Raw genomic sequence first — 12,779 nt, forward strand, 5'->3', positions numbered from 1 at the left:
TCCCCCCCAGAGGCTCCCACGATGTCCACCCCCCGAACCTGTTATTAGGGTACCTCTGCCTACAACAGGACCACTTAATTCACATCAAGTTGGTAAAACTCAAGAGGCCAGTGAGAAGATTCCATCATACATAAAATCCAGGGAAACAGTCTGCACTACCATGTATTAATCTACCCCCAGCCTCTACTCCATATGTTATTGTGCTATCAGGAGTACCCGAGCTGGAAAGGGGGTCTGGGGAATCCCATTCTGAACTCAAAAATAAATGCATTCATTGGTTAACCAAATATAGGCATTTCCCTACAAAGACGTACATAAAATCATATTTACACGCAGGTTAAGCTGGCTGGGGTGGAGGCCAAAGGATATAGCCGGGGACTGTATACTGATCAACTTTAGGGACACTCGGGCTGTCCAATACATTCTAGATTGGGGCTACCAGAGGAAGGCTGGGGGTATTACTTCTCTCCCCCTGGGATATTTCTTCCCTCCAAGGCTTATGCCATGCAATGTGCGAGGTTTGGCCAATGATTGGCAAACGAGTGATCAGGGAGGGCCCATGCCTCAAATAGGACAGAACCATCCCATATCACTCATTTACAACCTCCCTGTCGCCAACAGATTTAGCCCTCTAGATTCGGTAGATTGACTATGGTCCATTAGGCCTTCCCACAAAAGTCCCAGTGATAACTATGAGTCTAGAATAAGACTATTGAATCCGGATGGGCCAGCGCAAAAGGGTGGTTATGGAAAGCAGAAAAGAGATAAGGAGTTGGTCCCTGAGGGCAGCCTGACAGATTCCACTCCTATCCTACTTAGCAATCCAAACTTGGCTAATGAATGCAGTTCCAGGGGAGGGGTAGGGCCCAAAGATCTACACCAGGCCCAATTAAGGGCAACATTACAATCAGGAGCTACAGAGGGTATGTGCCAAGCCGCCCTCCACTCAATGATCAATAAACCAAACAAGGCTAGGCACTAAGGAGGGGTGTAACTTTTATAATTGCTTTAGGACCTACACAGCTTCAAGGGAATAATTATATCTCTTCCGCTACTGGTATTGTATCCAGATAGTTGTAGTCCTATTACCCTCAAATATCAAAAACAACAACAGCCCACCGTTAACCAACACCTTCACAGAGAAAAGTCAAAAGTACTTAAAGAAGAATGAAGGTGAAAAGTGAGTGGGCCCCTCACGTACGCAACACCAGGGAGGCTAACAGCTGGTTCTCGCTAGTATGCCCACGTTTTCTCATCATCAGTTGCCCACTCACGGAAAGCAAGAGTTAGAGTCCAGTGAAGAGAAAGAGGGAACAGACCAAGAGAGGAAACTTTTTCCTGTTCCCAATTAAGGGCAAGCCTTCCCCCTCAGACTCCTATGGTCAACAAAGCAGGACCATCAAGTATGCAGATATTATCCTGGAACATAGCAGGACTCACCTCGAAGCTGGATCTTCCAGATTGGGAGTCATTCATAGATCAGCACGAATTATGTATGTTCCAGGAAACATGGGCATGGGTAGAAGCACAGAGTGGGCTATGCGTCGTACAGTACCCCAGCAGTCCAGGGGGCGGGGGGGGGGGGGAAGAGACCTTCTGGGGGCTTGTGCACTTGGGTTGGCGTGCACCTTGGTTGCGAGGCCAAACAGATAGAGACTTCGTCTCCTGATATTTTGTGTGTCTTTCTGTCCTTCTCCGCCTCAATTAGGATTGTTCTAATTAATGTTTACTCACGGCCGGTTTGCCATGGGCAAGTTTCCCCCACTCCCCGACCACTTGACCTCTTTTCTCCCAACTATACTGGAGAACTATTGGGTCATTATAGGGGGGATTTTAATTTTAACTGTCAATTCAAGCCCCTGAACTGCTTGTTCATAAGCATTATAAGTGAGGAAGATTCAGTTAGGGCAATTCCAGATTCTAATATTCCACTAACACGGGCATGTACTCCCCTGGTCTTACAAATGAGTGCACTCGCACTAAGCCACTCACTGAGGGCCTGTAATGGTCGATCGGTATATGATAGTCCCGGGTACTTTACCTTTAACAGACTCGGGCAGGCATCGATCATAGATTATATTTTGGTAGACGTTAGATCATGGAAAAGAGTCTTCGACTTTAAGGTCACCTCTCATTATGAGAGTGACCATAATGCTCTGGTTTTAGAAGCATATTTGCCGCAAGCTGAAGGTCATCATAGCACATCTTTAAAATCGGATTCTGGCTTAGTGTTGGCCAACGGAGGGAGAAGAGTACGCTGGGGAGAATTTGTACAATCACAGGACAAAGTGGCCTCCCTGTACCAACAAATCGTTCCCTTTCTCGAAGCTGCGTCTCAACTCTCTGTGACCAGCGGTACTCTAACTTCCCAAACCAGAATTGAAAACAACCATCAGGATTTGCTTTCTGCCATGGTACCTTTTTCATTAACAGCGAAAGGCCGAGGTTGAATTCCAAACCAAGACACCCATGGTTTAAAAAACATTACAAGGTAGCCAAGCAAGCCCTTTTAATCTCCATTAGAACCAATGATAGTCTACAAATTAAGGAAGCTAGGGAATATTATAAAAATATTGTAGCCAAAAGCAACTGGGAAAATTAAAAATGGGAAGCAATTAAAACAGTGCTAGATAGTCATGACATGAGGCCCTTTTGGAATTTAATTAACACAGGTAAATCTGAAGGTAAATTGGCCGTGGTGCCAAATTTAGGGGAAGAAGTCTGGTGAGCCCATTTTAAATCTTTATATACTAGTACAACTGAGGAAGTCGGTTGGGTGGAAACAAACCCTACCCATTCGGAGTTGCCAAATCAAGATGTGCCACTCTGCTCAATGAAGGAGATCACAGAGGCACTGGGCAAGTTATTACCAGCTCAGGTGCCAGGGCTGGACAAAATTCCTGGTGACCTTTTTCACTCTGAGTCCTCAGTTTGGGCACCTTACTTGTGGTTACTTTTTAACGCCGTTTTGCAAGGCATGGCGCTGCCCTCTACTTGGGCAGGGGCAGAAATTATCCCAATTTATAAAAAGGGCTCACCGATTAATCCAGCCAACTATCACCCCATAAGCCTTGTATACGCTAGTCAAAAAAATGTTGCACACGTTCTCTTGGGGCGTTTGCAATCTTGGATAGAAGAGAGTAACGTACTAACACCTCTACAAGCAGGGTTCGGGGCCAAGATCTCTACTATTGATCAGATCGTTAGATTACAACGTATTCACTGGAAAACCGTGGTCCTAGAGGGCGGCAGCCTCTACCTCACATTTGTGGATCTTAAATCCGTTTTTGACCTAGTCTAGAGGGATCAATTGTGGGGCATACTTCTGGATCTGGGAGTTCCAGAGTATCTCTGCTATCAGTTGAAACGCCTTTACCAAGATAATTATGCAGGAATAAGATATGGCAAAAAGGATGAACTTTCTGCCCCTTTCCCCGTAGAAAAAGGGGTGCGCCAAGGATGCGTTCTGGCCCGACACTCTTTTCCCTTTTTATAAACGGCCTAATAGAAACTTGCTGGCTGGGAAAGACATCGATGCACCCAGGGTAAGCGAACCGCAAAATTCCAGCTCTCATGTTTGCGGATGATACGCTTTTACTTTCCAAATCTCCTATGGGCATGCAAAGGGTTCTTGATGTATTCAGCACTTTCTGCAAAAATCGGGGACTGGAGATTAATTTACAAAAAACCAAGTATATGGTTTTCAACACAAACACCACGAACTGCCCAATTTCCCGACTAGATGGAAGGGCCATAGAGGTGTCCATTTTTGATTATCCAGGTATTACACTAACCGAAAAAATGGAATGGGGGGACAGAAAGAAAGCTAGTTTAAAAAGGACCCAGTCTACGGGAGGTATCATAAAAGTTTACAAGAACTTCACACATAAAGTGATAGGTCCTGTAGCAGAAATGTATAAGACACAGGCAAGGGATGCGACCTTGTATGGGGTAGAATTATGGGGCCACTGTTCACCCACCTCTTTATCATTGACAGAGAATTCATTTTTCAAGCAATTGCTGGGTCTTCCCACCAGCTCTCCATTAACACCCCTCAGGATGGACCTAGGGATTAGCCCTATAGCAGATGTAGCCTCTTCTAGACCTCTCCTATATTGGCGACGCCTTTGGAGTACCCCCGAACTAGCCGAATACAAAGAGGAGTTGAAGGATGTTATGAGACTACAAGGAGCGGGGAAACTCTCCTAGCTAGCCTATATTAGGAACACTTGCCAGGCTCTGGGGAGGGTAAACATGTGGACATCCGCTGGAGAAATCTGTCCTAAGATCCCAAGAAAGGCCCTCCTCGAGACCCATAGAGAATTTAAACTGGCCCAATTATGGCGGGGGACCAAGCTAGGTTGCCTAACGTCTATGTTCTTGGAAGTAAAACAGCAATATAGGCTAGAACCGGCACTATATTATATTCAACCGCTTCTAGCAAAGAAGCTTTTTCTCCAATTTAGACATGGGGTGCTCCTGCTTCGATCATTCACTAACAAGTGGCAGGGCGCCCATACTCTAGATTGCCCAGGGTGTGATCAAGCTGAGGAAACTGAAATGCACTTAATTTTCTTCTGCCCCGCCTATGGGAAGTCAAGGTCTCAGTGGTTGCTACAATTGTGTAGCAACATGGGGACTAGACATTGTACGGAGGTGTTAGGCTTTTTAAGCATGATACCGACAAATCTATGTGGCGCATTCGTAGAGCTATTCTAAATAAAGTCCCTACAGGAAATTCTTAGATTTACAGCAATTATTAGTCATGCTATGTTGTGCACCTCTTAGAACAATGTAGTATGTATACATTGTATTACATGTTTATCCCTACCGCAATTTACCTACTGCCATGGTGTTTTATAATTTTTATAATTTTAGCTGTTTTAATTTGGCATCCCTATTTTTCTTTTTCTAGTATATATTAGATAAGAACAAAGTTTTTTAGTACCAAATAGGTGTTAAGCCTTAATGAAATAGTCATTTGCTACAGCACGTGTTACTGCTCCCCACTTTGCACCTAATGTAGAAATCATATATTTCATGCACATTGCACAATTTCCTGCTAAAGAACACTGAGCAGGTCAGGGGGAGCCAACTCAAGAATACAGTCAAAATTTGCATATTTAAAGTGTTTCAAACAACAACAAAAAAAAGAGAGAAACAAAGTATATTGTTTTTAAGATAACATGCTGCATTTTGCTAAAAATGTATCGTATTGTTTTATGTGCTTCCATGGCCTGTACGGCCGAAATAAAGATTTTCTGACTGACTGACAGATAAAGATAAAAAAAAAGGCAGCTCAGTGAAATAAAATATTTGCCTAGGGTCACACAACTGAGACCAGTGTATGGGTCCAGCACATTACATTAGGGCAAATAAGATTATTCACAGATCACTAGACCTGCAAGTCTGGTAACATTTTATTGTATTTGAGGCCTGAGGAGCCTGCACAAGATTGGCATCCAAGGACTCGCGCTCCACTGGATCTGCTGCTTCTTAATGGATGGAACACAAGATGTCAGACTGACACCTTACTTATTTAAAGCCCACAAATACATTACAGAGTGCCTCAATGTTTAACGCTCAGCCACACCCTCTTCAAGGCATACAATATCCATCGGGCAAACGTCCACTATGCACAGACCAACATCATGCCCTCGCTGACAACACGCAACTCATACTCTCCCTGTCGGATAAGGCGCCCAACACAAGAAACAAGTTCACCGCCTGAATGACTGTAGTCGCTAACTGGATGTAAGCCAACTGTCAAGCTCAAAACCGACAAGACAGAAGTAGTGATCTTCTGCAAGAAAATCTCATTACCGGTTTCCAACTGTTGGCTAGCCAAACTCCAAACCTCACCTACAAAAGGAACCTCTAAATCATCATCATCGACTGCAAACTGGACATGACTACACAAGTCAACGCCGTCATGCATCTTGGTTCCACACCCTGAAGATGTTGAGAAAGAGCTTCAAATGGCACCCAAGCAATACCACAAAAACAGACACTTGCGCACTAGTCACCAGCAAGTTGACTATAGGAACACCCTCTTCATCAGGATCACCCAGCAACTCACTAGAAGACTACAGACCATCCAGAACTCTGCAGCCACATTCATCGTCAACCTCCAACACAAAACTCACATCCCATCACACCTCATGGACCTCGGCCAGCTTTCCATACACAAATGTGCCCATTTCACACACTTCACACATGCATTCAAGGCACTACTCAACTTGGGCCCCGCCTATCTTAACACCTGCATCTAGTTTGACCAACCACCCACACACATTCACCCCTCAGGACACCTAGGTGAGCACAACCCACACATGCAGAGAACCAGATCAGGAGGGCAGAGGTTCTCTTATGTTGCTCCTAAAGCATGGAATCGCCTTCCACGCCACATCAGAGACGCCTCCTCCTTATTTCTTGAATTCTGAAGAAGCTGAAGACCTGACTTTTCAATGAATCAACCTACCCTAGGCAGGGCTAGGCGCACACACACACATACACCTGCTCAGTGCCAAGACAACCTTAACACCTGGAATGTTTATACAATGTGCTAACCCTTCGGCAAAGTTTGCTAGCCCAAAAGCCATAATGTCATAGTAGGATTTAGCAAAATATCTTTGCCAAGCAGAACCGAGATGTATGGGCGTGGCTGTAGCAGAGTTTACAGTAAAATATCCTCACTAAAGGTCGTGTGTATACTTGAATATGGTACTACGGATCAATGTAATGTCATTACAAAAATCCTCTCCCTTTCAGACAAATTACACTTACGTGAAAAGACAATAATGCCATATGTCAACTTCTGCTAGTCTGGCGTTTACAAGCATCAACAGACAGTCGGATGGGTGTGTTCGGTCACGGCCAAAGCTAAACAACATTGTAATTAACTGCAAAATTCGTGTTGTCAGCCGGCCTATGACCGCTCCTGTGCAGAGTCCCATTCACATGGCACCAAATTGAAATATAGGGCAAAACGTGCCAAACACTGTATGATAGAAAAGGTCAGAAAACCTTCAACTAATGTAAATACGCCTCATATCTAACACAAATCTCCAAACGTCACTTCGCTTCTATGCAAAAGCTAACTGCGATAAATGTTGACATAAATCATGCAAACAGTCTATTCAAAAGAGGCAGCAGCTGAAGTGTGACACCGGGTTATCTTGTTTCCCGGCGCACCGTGCTAATTAACCCAACACAGTAGTATGGTTTCTAAGCAGGCAAACACGGATGTGTATTGTGTGCCCAGGTGTACAGCGAAGGTTTCCACTTTCCAGTATGCTATTTTCGCTTTAAAACATGTGCTACAAAATGTAAATGGGTGCAAGTCAATTTGGTTATTTTATTTTTGGTCTGTGATAAGGAGCAGTGTGGGTCACAGCTGTAGATTTTGTATGCACAATTTAGCTGCTTTGCCACCAGTCACACGTAAAACGTTCAGAGCATCAGAGGTAGAATGTAGCCAGCCCAGACATGCAGGATCTTTAACAGCATGATGAGTATTAGCACTGCCCTGCGTTTACGACAAGAAGGCACTGCAAATTGTTTTGGCATTTCTAATGTTAACAAGCAACTTCTAGTTCTGAAAGCAGGCTCAATATTTGAAACATCGAATATACAATACATTAAAACTCAATAATGAAAGAAATCAGTTACCTGTTGGAGCTCCTTGGCATATAGGGAATCCTTCGCTTGAACTCCCACTACTGGAGCGAAATCATTCTCCCAAGGCAGTTTGTTTTTCCCTTTACCTGCGCTTAACACCCTCCTGGCACCAACGGTGGGATCAGGCAGCAGCAGTAGGTCATTGTAGGATCCGTGGCGCCTGAGGGCACTGTCACCGCAGGGAGTGTGCGCACTCTGAGTCCTACATCCCGCCAGAAGCCAGTCTGAGTCCGCTCCTGGAAGAATGTGAGCACCTCTCCCATGAGCAGAGGTGGGTAGAGGGGTGGCATAGTCTACTAGACCTTGTGCATCAAGTTTAGGAAGTGTTTTTCTGGCTAGCCTTGCCTGGACTGCATGCATCACTCCATCCCCCTCCTCATTAAGTTCCACAATATCCACGGCCTTGAAGAGGCTGGCTTTATCTGAACCCATGGACGAAGCCAGCACAGCAAATGCCTCCAGCGCTGCATGGCGTACCTTTCGTTTAATATCCACAAGACAGGGGGCTATGTCCCGGGAGAGCTGAGGCAGGTTGAAATCTTCACTTGGGTAGGTGAGCAGAGCTGCAATTGTGATGTTCACAACCTCCTCTCTGACTCGGGATTGCTTGTGCTTCACATGCTCCAGCAATAGGCAGAGCACCTCCTGTGGTCCTACGACTTTCATTAGCTTCATGTAGGTCCTCATGTACTCCTGCCTGATGACTGTCTTGTTGTCCCCCAAGACTTTGACCGTGGCAGAGATTACAGGCCGCAGGAACTGTCCTGTGCTCTGACCAAGGTTCAGCACCAACAGGTTGAGCACTTCCAGTGCACAGTGCAGCACTGTGAAGTTAGAGTCATCCATCAGGTTACACAAGAAGCTGAGGAGACCGAGGACACTGGAAGATGGAGCCAGGTCAGGGGAGAAGTCCTGCGCCATTGCTTTCAGCTCCTCCATTGCACGGGTGCGTCCTTTGTAATCCTCAAGGTCCAGGAGAGCGTGGTATAGGTCCGGTGGGATGAGTCCAAATTTAAGGCAGCTATGTTCCTCAGAAGGAAGGCAAGCTCTGCTTTGGGGCCACTCGCCCCCCTGAATAGAATGTCTGTTCTTTTCTCTCGTGCTGCTCTGGTCCTGTGGGCTGCTGCTTGGGGGCCCCCGCCTTCCCTGGACGGAAGGCCTGTTGGTAGTTTCAAGAGCCGTCTCTCGCAGACTGCTCTTGTCCTTGGAGGTGAAGCCCTCTTTCGCCGCTGACCCCAATCTCTGGGCGCCTCTCGTGTCCGTCTCCGGTTCGGCTAGGCTACTGCATTTCCTTCTGGCATTGGGTGGGAGGCGCTGGATATAGCTCTGGAAGACATCTGGGCCCACGTGCCGCTTTATGTGCCTCAGGGTGTCTAGGGCCAAGCCCGTGGGCTCCCCGGCGGGGACACAGCTCATCCTCTTGGCCAAGCAGAGGGTCACCTCTCCGAGGTCTAGGCCAACCAGGTCCGGTGTGAGAAGGCTCGGAAGGTGCAGGGCGACTGAGGTGCGAACACTGGGCTCGGGGCTTTCCAGACCGTGTTCCACCAGTGCTCGTAATAAATCCTGTGGTCGCAGGCTGTGTTTAAGGCACACTTGCAGCGCATGCACCGACTCCCGCGGTAGAGCCTCGTTCTCCTCTGGCAGAGCACGCAAAAGCTCGGGTAGAACAGCAAGACGCAGGGGCTCTAGGTCAGACTCACCCCCCTCACACAGGGCACCCAGCAACTGCACACACAGCAGCCTGTGCTCTGGTCCGCAGTCTCTGAGAACTCGCGGCAGTGTAGAAAACAGGCCCGCGCGCTGCGAAAAGTCCAACCGGCCCCCGCGCTGTGCCGTGCGGGAGAGCAGAGCTCGCAAAGGCGACCCACACTCGCGGGGGCTGCACAGGCGGCGCAAGATCACCTCATCCTCCTCCATGAGCTGCGCTGTACGGGAGCAGCTGGAGGAAGAGGGCTGTAGGTTGTTTCTCTCGGGGACTTGGGAAGCGTGGAGGCTACGTGGTTTAGGGAGAGGTGGGTGGGACGGGGGGCTGGTGAGACTACGCTGATGAGGGATCCGGGGGTGGCCCGGAATCAGGGGGCTGGGAAGGCTCAGCTGCCGAGGGATCCGAGGGCTCGGGCTGGTGCGTTCATCACACATCAACATCTGGCCGCGGTCGGCGCCTCGCTCCTCATAGCCACTGAGCTGCCTGCGGTGAAAGGACTCGGGCACCGGCGTCAACACCACGGCGCTGCCGGCCGCTGCCATGAAAGGGTCTCAGGCAGCACTACGTGGAAGCGGTAGCCGTCTACGGACACTCATCGCCCGGCTCTGACGTATCTGCCGCAGCCCCTTACTCCTCCAATCCCAAGAGTATGTGTTGGATCCGCGACCAAGCAGCCTCTACGTCATAGTAACCCGGGATCGACGTCATAGCCTACAGCGACCACCTCTCCCCTCAGTGCTTGAGAGGACGTAAAGGCACGGAGGTCACGTGCACAAACTAAACGCTTCCATGGTGACGCCTAGTGGGCGGTACACTCAACCAGGGAGCGAAGCAGCACATTGGTTAGAAATAAAAGAAGGACAGCGTAGCTGATGAACTTCGTGTTAACGTACTCAGAAACATTTTCCCAGGGGCCGCAAAGTTTGGTCTTTGGTGTCCGAGTGCCCACCACTAATGCCACGGGCGAGGGGTGTTGTAAAGTAGGCGTAGGAAAGCGAAGCATATATATCTACTGGCTGATCTAAATTGCGCAATTTGAAACTAGAAAATCTGGGATAAATCCCGGCTTCTCCACTTGACCCAATTGTATGACCCTGAGCAATTGTTTTATTTCAATTTCCCTCATTTTGTTCATTATCACATATAGAAGGACGTCAAAATAAATTACTTCAGAATGCCTGCTGTAGAAAACATCTCATGTGCTTGGATGGCATTGTTGGAGGGGAGGGGCATGAACGTTTCTAAATTCATGTTTGAAAACTAGCCCTTAAAAAAATACTTTTGAATGCACTGCTGTAATTTGATTTACAAAAGTGAAATGCTTCTACAGGTCAATGAAAAAAAACCAATCCTAATTATACAATTTGCTGTCTTTAAAAATGATAGTGTTCCTAAAGTTAAGGCCCTGGTTACTTCCATTTGTTTAACTACAATTAACCTTTAAATAAGTGCTTGCATTATATATCATTTTTAGGTCTCGCCTGGCGTACGCTGCGCGCATGCGCAGTCTCGCTGGCGAGATTTAATGATATGGGTATTTTCGGTAAGGTGCATTAAGTCCCGCCCCTCTTTTCCATTGGCTGGCATCACCGTTTATGGTAAACAGTGGGCAGCCATTGGAACAGAGTTGGTGATGACGTATTTGCTCGGCTTTTTGAGCCGTCCTATTTGGACAGGCTTGTTTGCCTTGCTTCTGCCGTGAAATCTTTCTTATCTTTATGGGGCCATGTGTTTCAAACACATGGCCCCATAAAGACAAGAGATCGTTTGCAACAAACGGAAAGCGAGGTTTTCGGGACTGCGCATGCCTTTTGCTCTGCCTGTCAACTGCCTGTTCCCTGACTCTCCCTTTCCTCGGGGTGGCTGCCCTTAGTGTGTTTCTGCGAACCGCAAAAGAAGCTGCTCGCTGACTTCTGTAAGCAGCGGTGAAAAGGCAGTCCTCTTGGGTAACTTGTTGTTTTAGTTGTTCTACAGATTAGGCTATATCTGACTGAGGAGCCCGAGAACCGAGAAGGTGTATATTTGGGGGGTTCGGGGTAGGGAGAGACACAGAGAGAGCGAGAGAACGGGAGAGAGAGAGTGTTTTTGAAAGGGCACCATTATCCTTACAGAACTGCACCGATGGTTGCAACGTCATACCTGCCACAAAACACCATCATGACTTAATTACCGTTTACACCGCAATTCACCTGTTGAGTGTTTATCACTCGCAGGCCCGCCAGTACATCAGCGGCGGCCCTTCAGCCCGTCATCAGCAGTGTGTTTCCTACACCTCCCGCATCCATCCTTCCAGCTCTCCCAGGCGGCATTAATCAGATTCAGAACAGGGCACCGAGGCACATTATCAAAACAGAGATGACTGTCTCTCTCTTCTTCTCCTGGTTTCTCCCTCCACTTTTCCTTTACTCCTTCCCTCTCCTCCCTTCCTGTCTCGGAGAGTTTAGAGCACGCCTGTCGGTGTCTTCACTCCTGACCCTAGCTCCCCCGTCTGCCTACTCCTGCCCTAGGCCCTCTGTCTAGCACCTCCTGCCCCGGGGAGCCACCTTTGTCCTCCTCCGGCCGCACCCCGAGTATGAGGGCAGCGTGTTCAGCTGTCCTGTCCCGAGACAACCAGCTCCTGGCAGCCCCTCTCCCACTCCGGCAGCTGTTTCCGCAGAACTTCCCCCAACCCTGTCCAACTCCAAGCCTGTCTGGGCAGATCTCCGGGGGGAGGGGCCATTCCGACTTGAGATGACCCCCTCCCAGCCACTTCCCCTTTGGACACTGGCCTTTATTGGTTAGAACAAACAGGAGGCGTCATTGTGCAGTATGTATGTAAAGCGCTCTGATACCTACGGGTCAAGCTAGCGCTATATAAAACTTTTAAAATAAATAAAACTACCTCCCCACTACAAAGGCACCTGGGAGTGGGGGGCTCCAGGCCAAGGACCCCCACCCTCCTCCTTAGGAACAAAGGTAGACCGGGTGCAGACTTCTGACCAAAGGGCCCAACCTGTTCCCAAGGAGGGCGTTTAGTAAATCCATTGTTTGGGTTTGAATACCGGCTCCGCCCAGTGCCCTCCTGTGATTTTAGGCAGGTAAAGTGAAAAGTCAAACATTCCGGGGAATCTGCAGTTTCTTCCGCTCCCTCATCCGCCTGGAACCCCAGGGGTTCGATTCAACGCTGATAGCATTTGAGGGTAATAAAAGGTGCGCATCTTTTACTCTTTACACACTGAATTTCCAGGAGTTGTGTGACTGGGAACCTCGGTCACTCTAACAGAGGTCCCATCTCGGACAGTCGAGGTAACACGTGCTCTGATGGGTGACTTACAGCCTCCAGGAAAGGGTGCTTTGTAAATAAATGTAGGGTGCCAATGACACGGCACGTCATAGCCTCCTAGACCTACTCTGT

The 12,779-nt window shown here is 48.0% G+C and overlaps 1 protein-coding gene across 2 annotated transcripts in view; it reads right to left on the bottom strand.

Moving 5' to 3' along the window:
* Positions 1-10,168, bottom strand: part of TOGARAM1 (TOG array regulator of axonemal microtubules 1) — an 846,610-nt gene extending 836,442 nt beyond the window's left edge. For both annotated transcript variants that reach the window (XR_014968891.1, XM_085626936.1), the window contains exon 1: positions 7,672-10,168. Coding sequence is in view for 1 of the 2 variants with exons in the window: in XM_085626936.1 (XP_085483062.1) it covers positions 7,672-9,927 (2,256 nt within the window). In the remaining variant the exon portion in view is untranslated. The remainder of the gene's footprint in view (positions 1-7,671) is intronic.
* Between the last annotated feature and the right edge of the window lie 2,611 nt (positions 10,169-12,779).

Source organism: Triturus cristatus, chromosome 9, assembly GCF_964204655.1.
Source record: "Triturus cristatus chromosome 9, aTriCri1.1, whole genome shotgun sequence".
In the NCBI taxonomy this organism is placed as follows: Eukaryota; Metazoa; Chordata; class Amphibia; order Caudata; family Salamandridae; genus Triturus; species Triturus cristatus.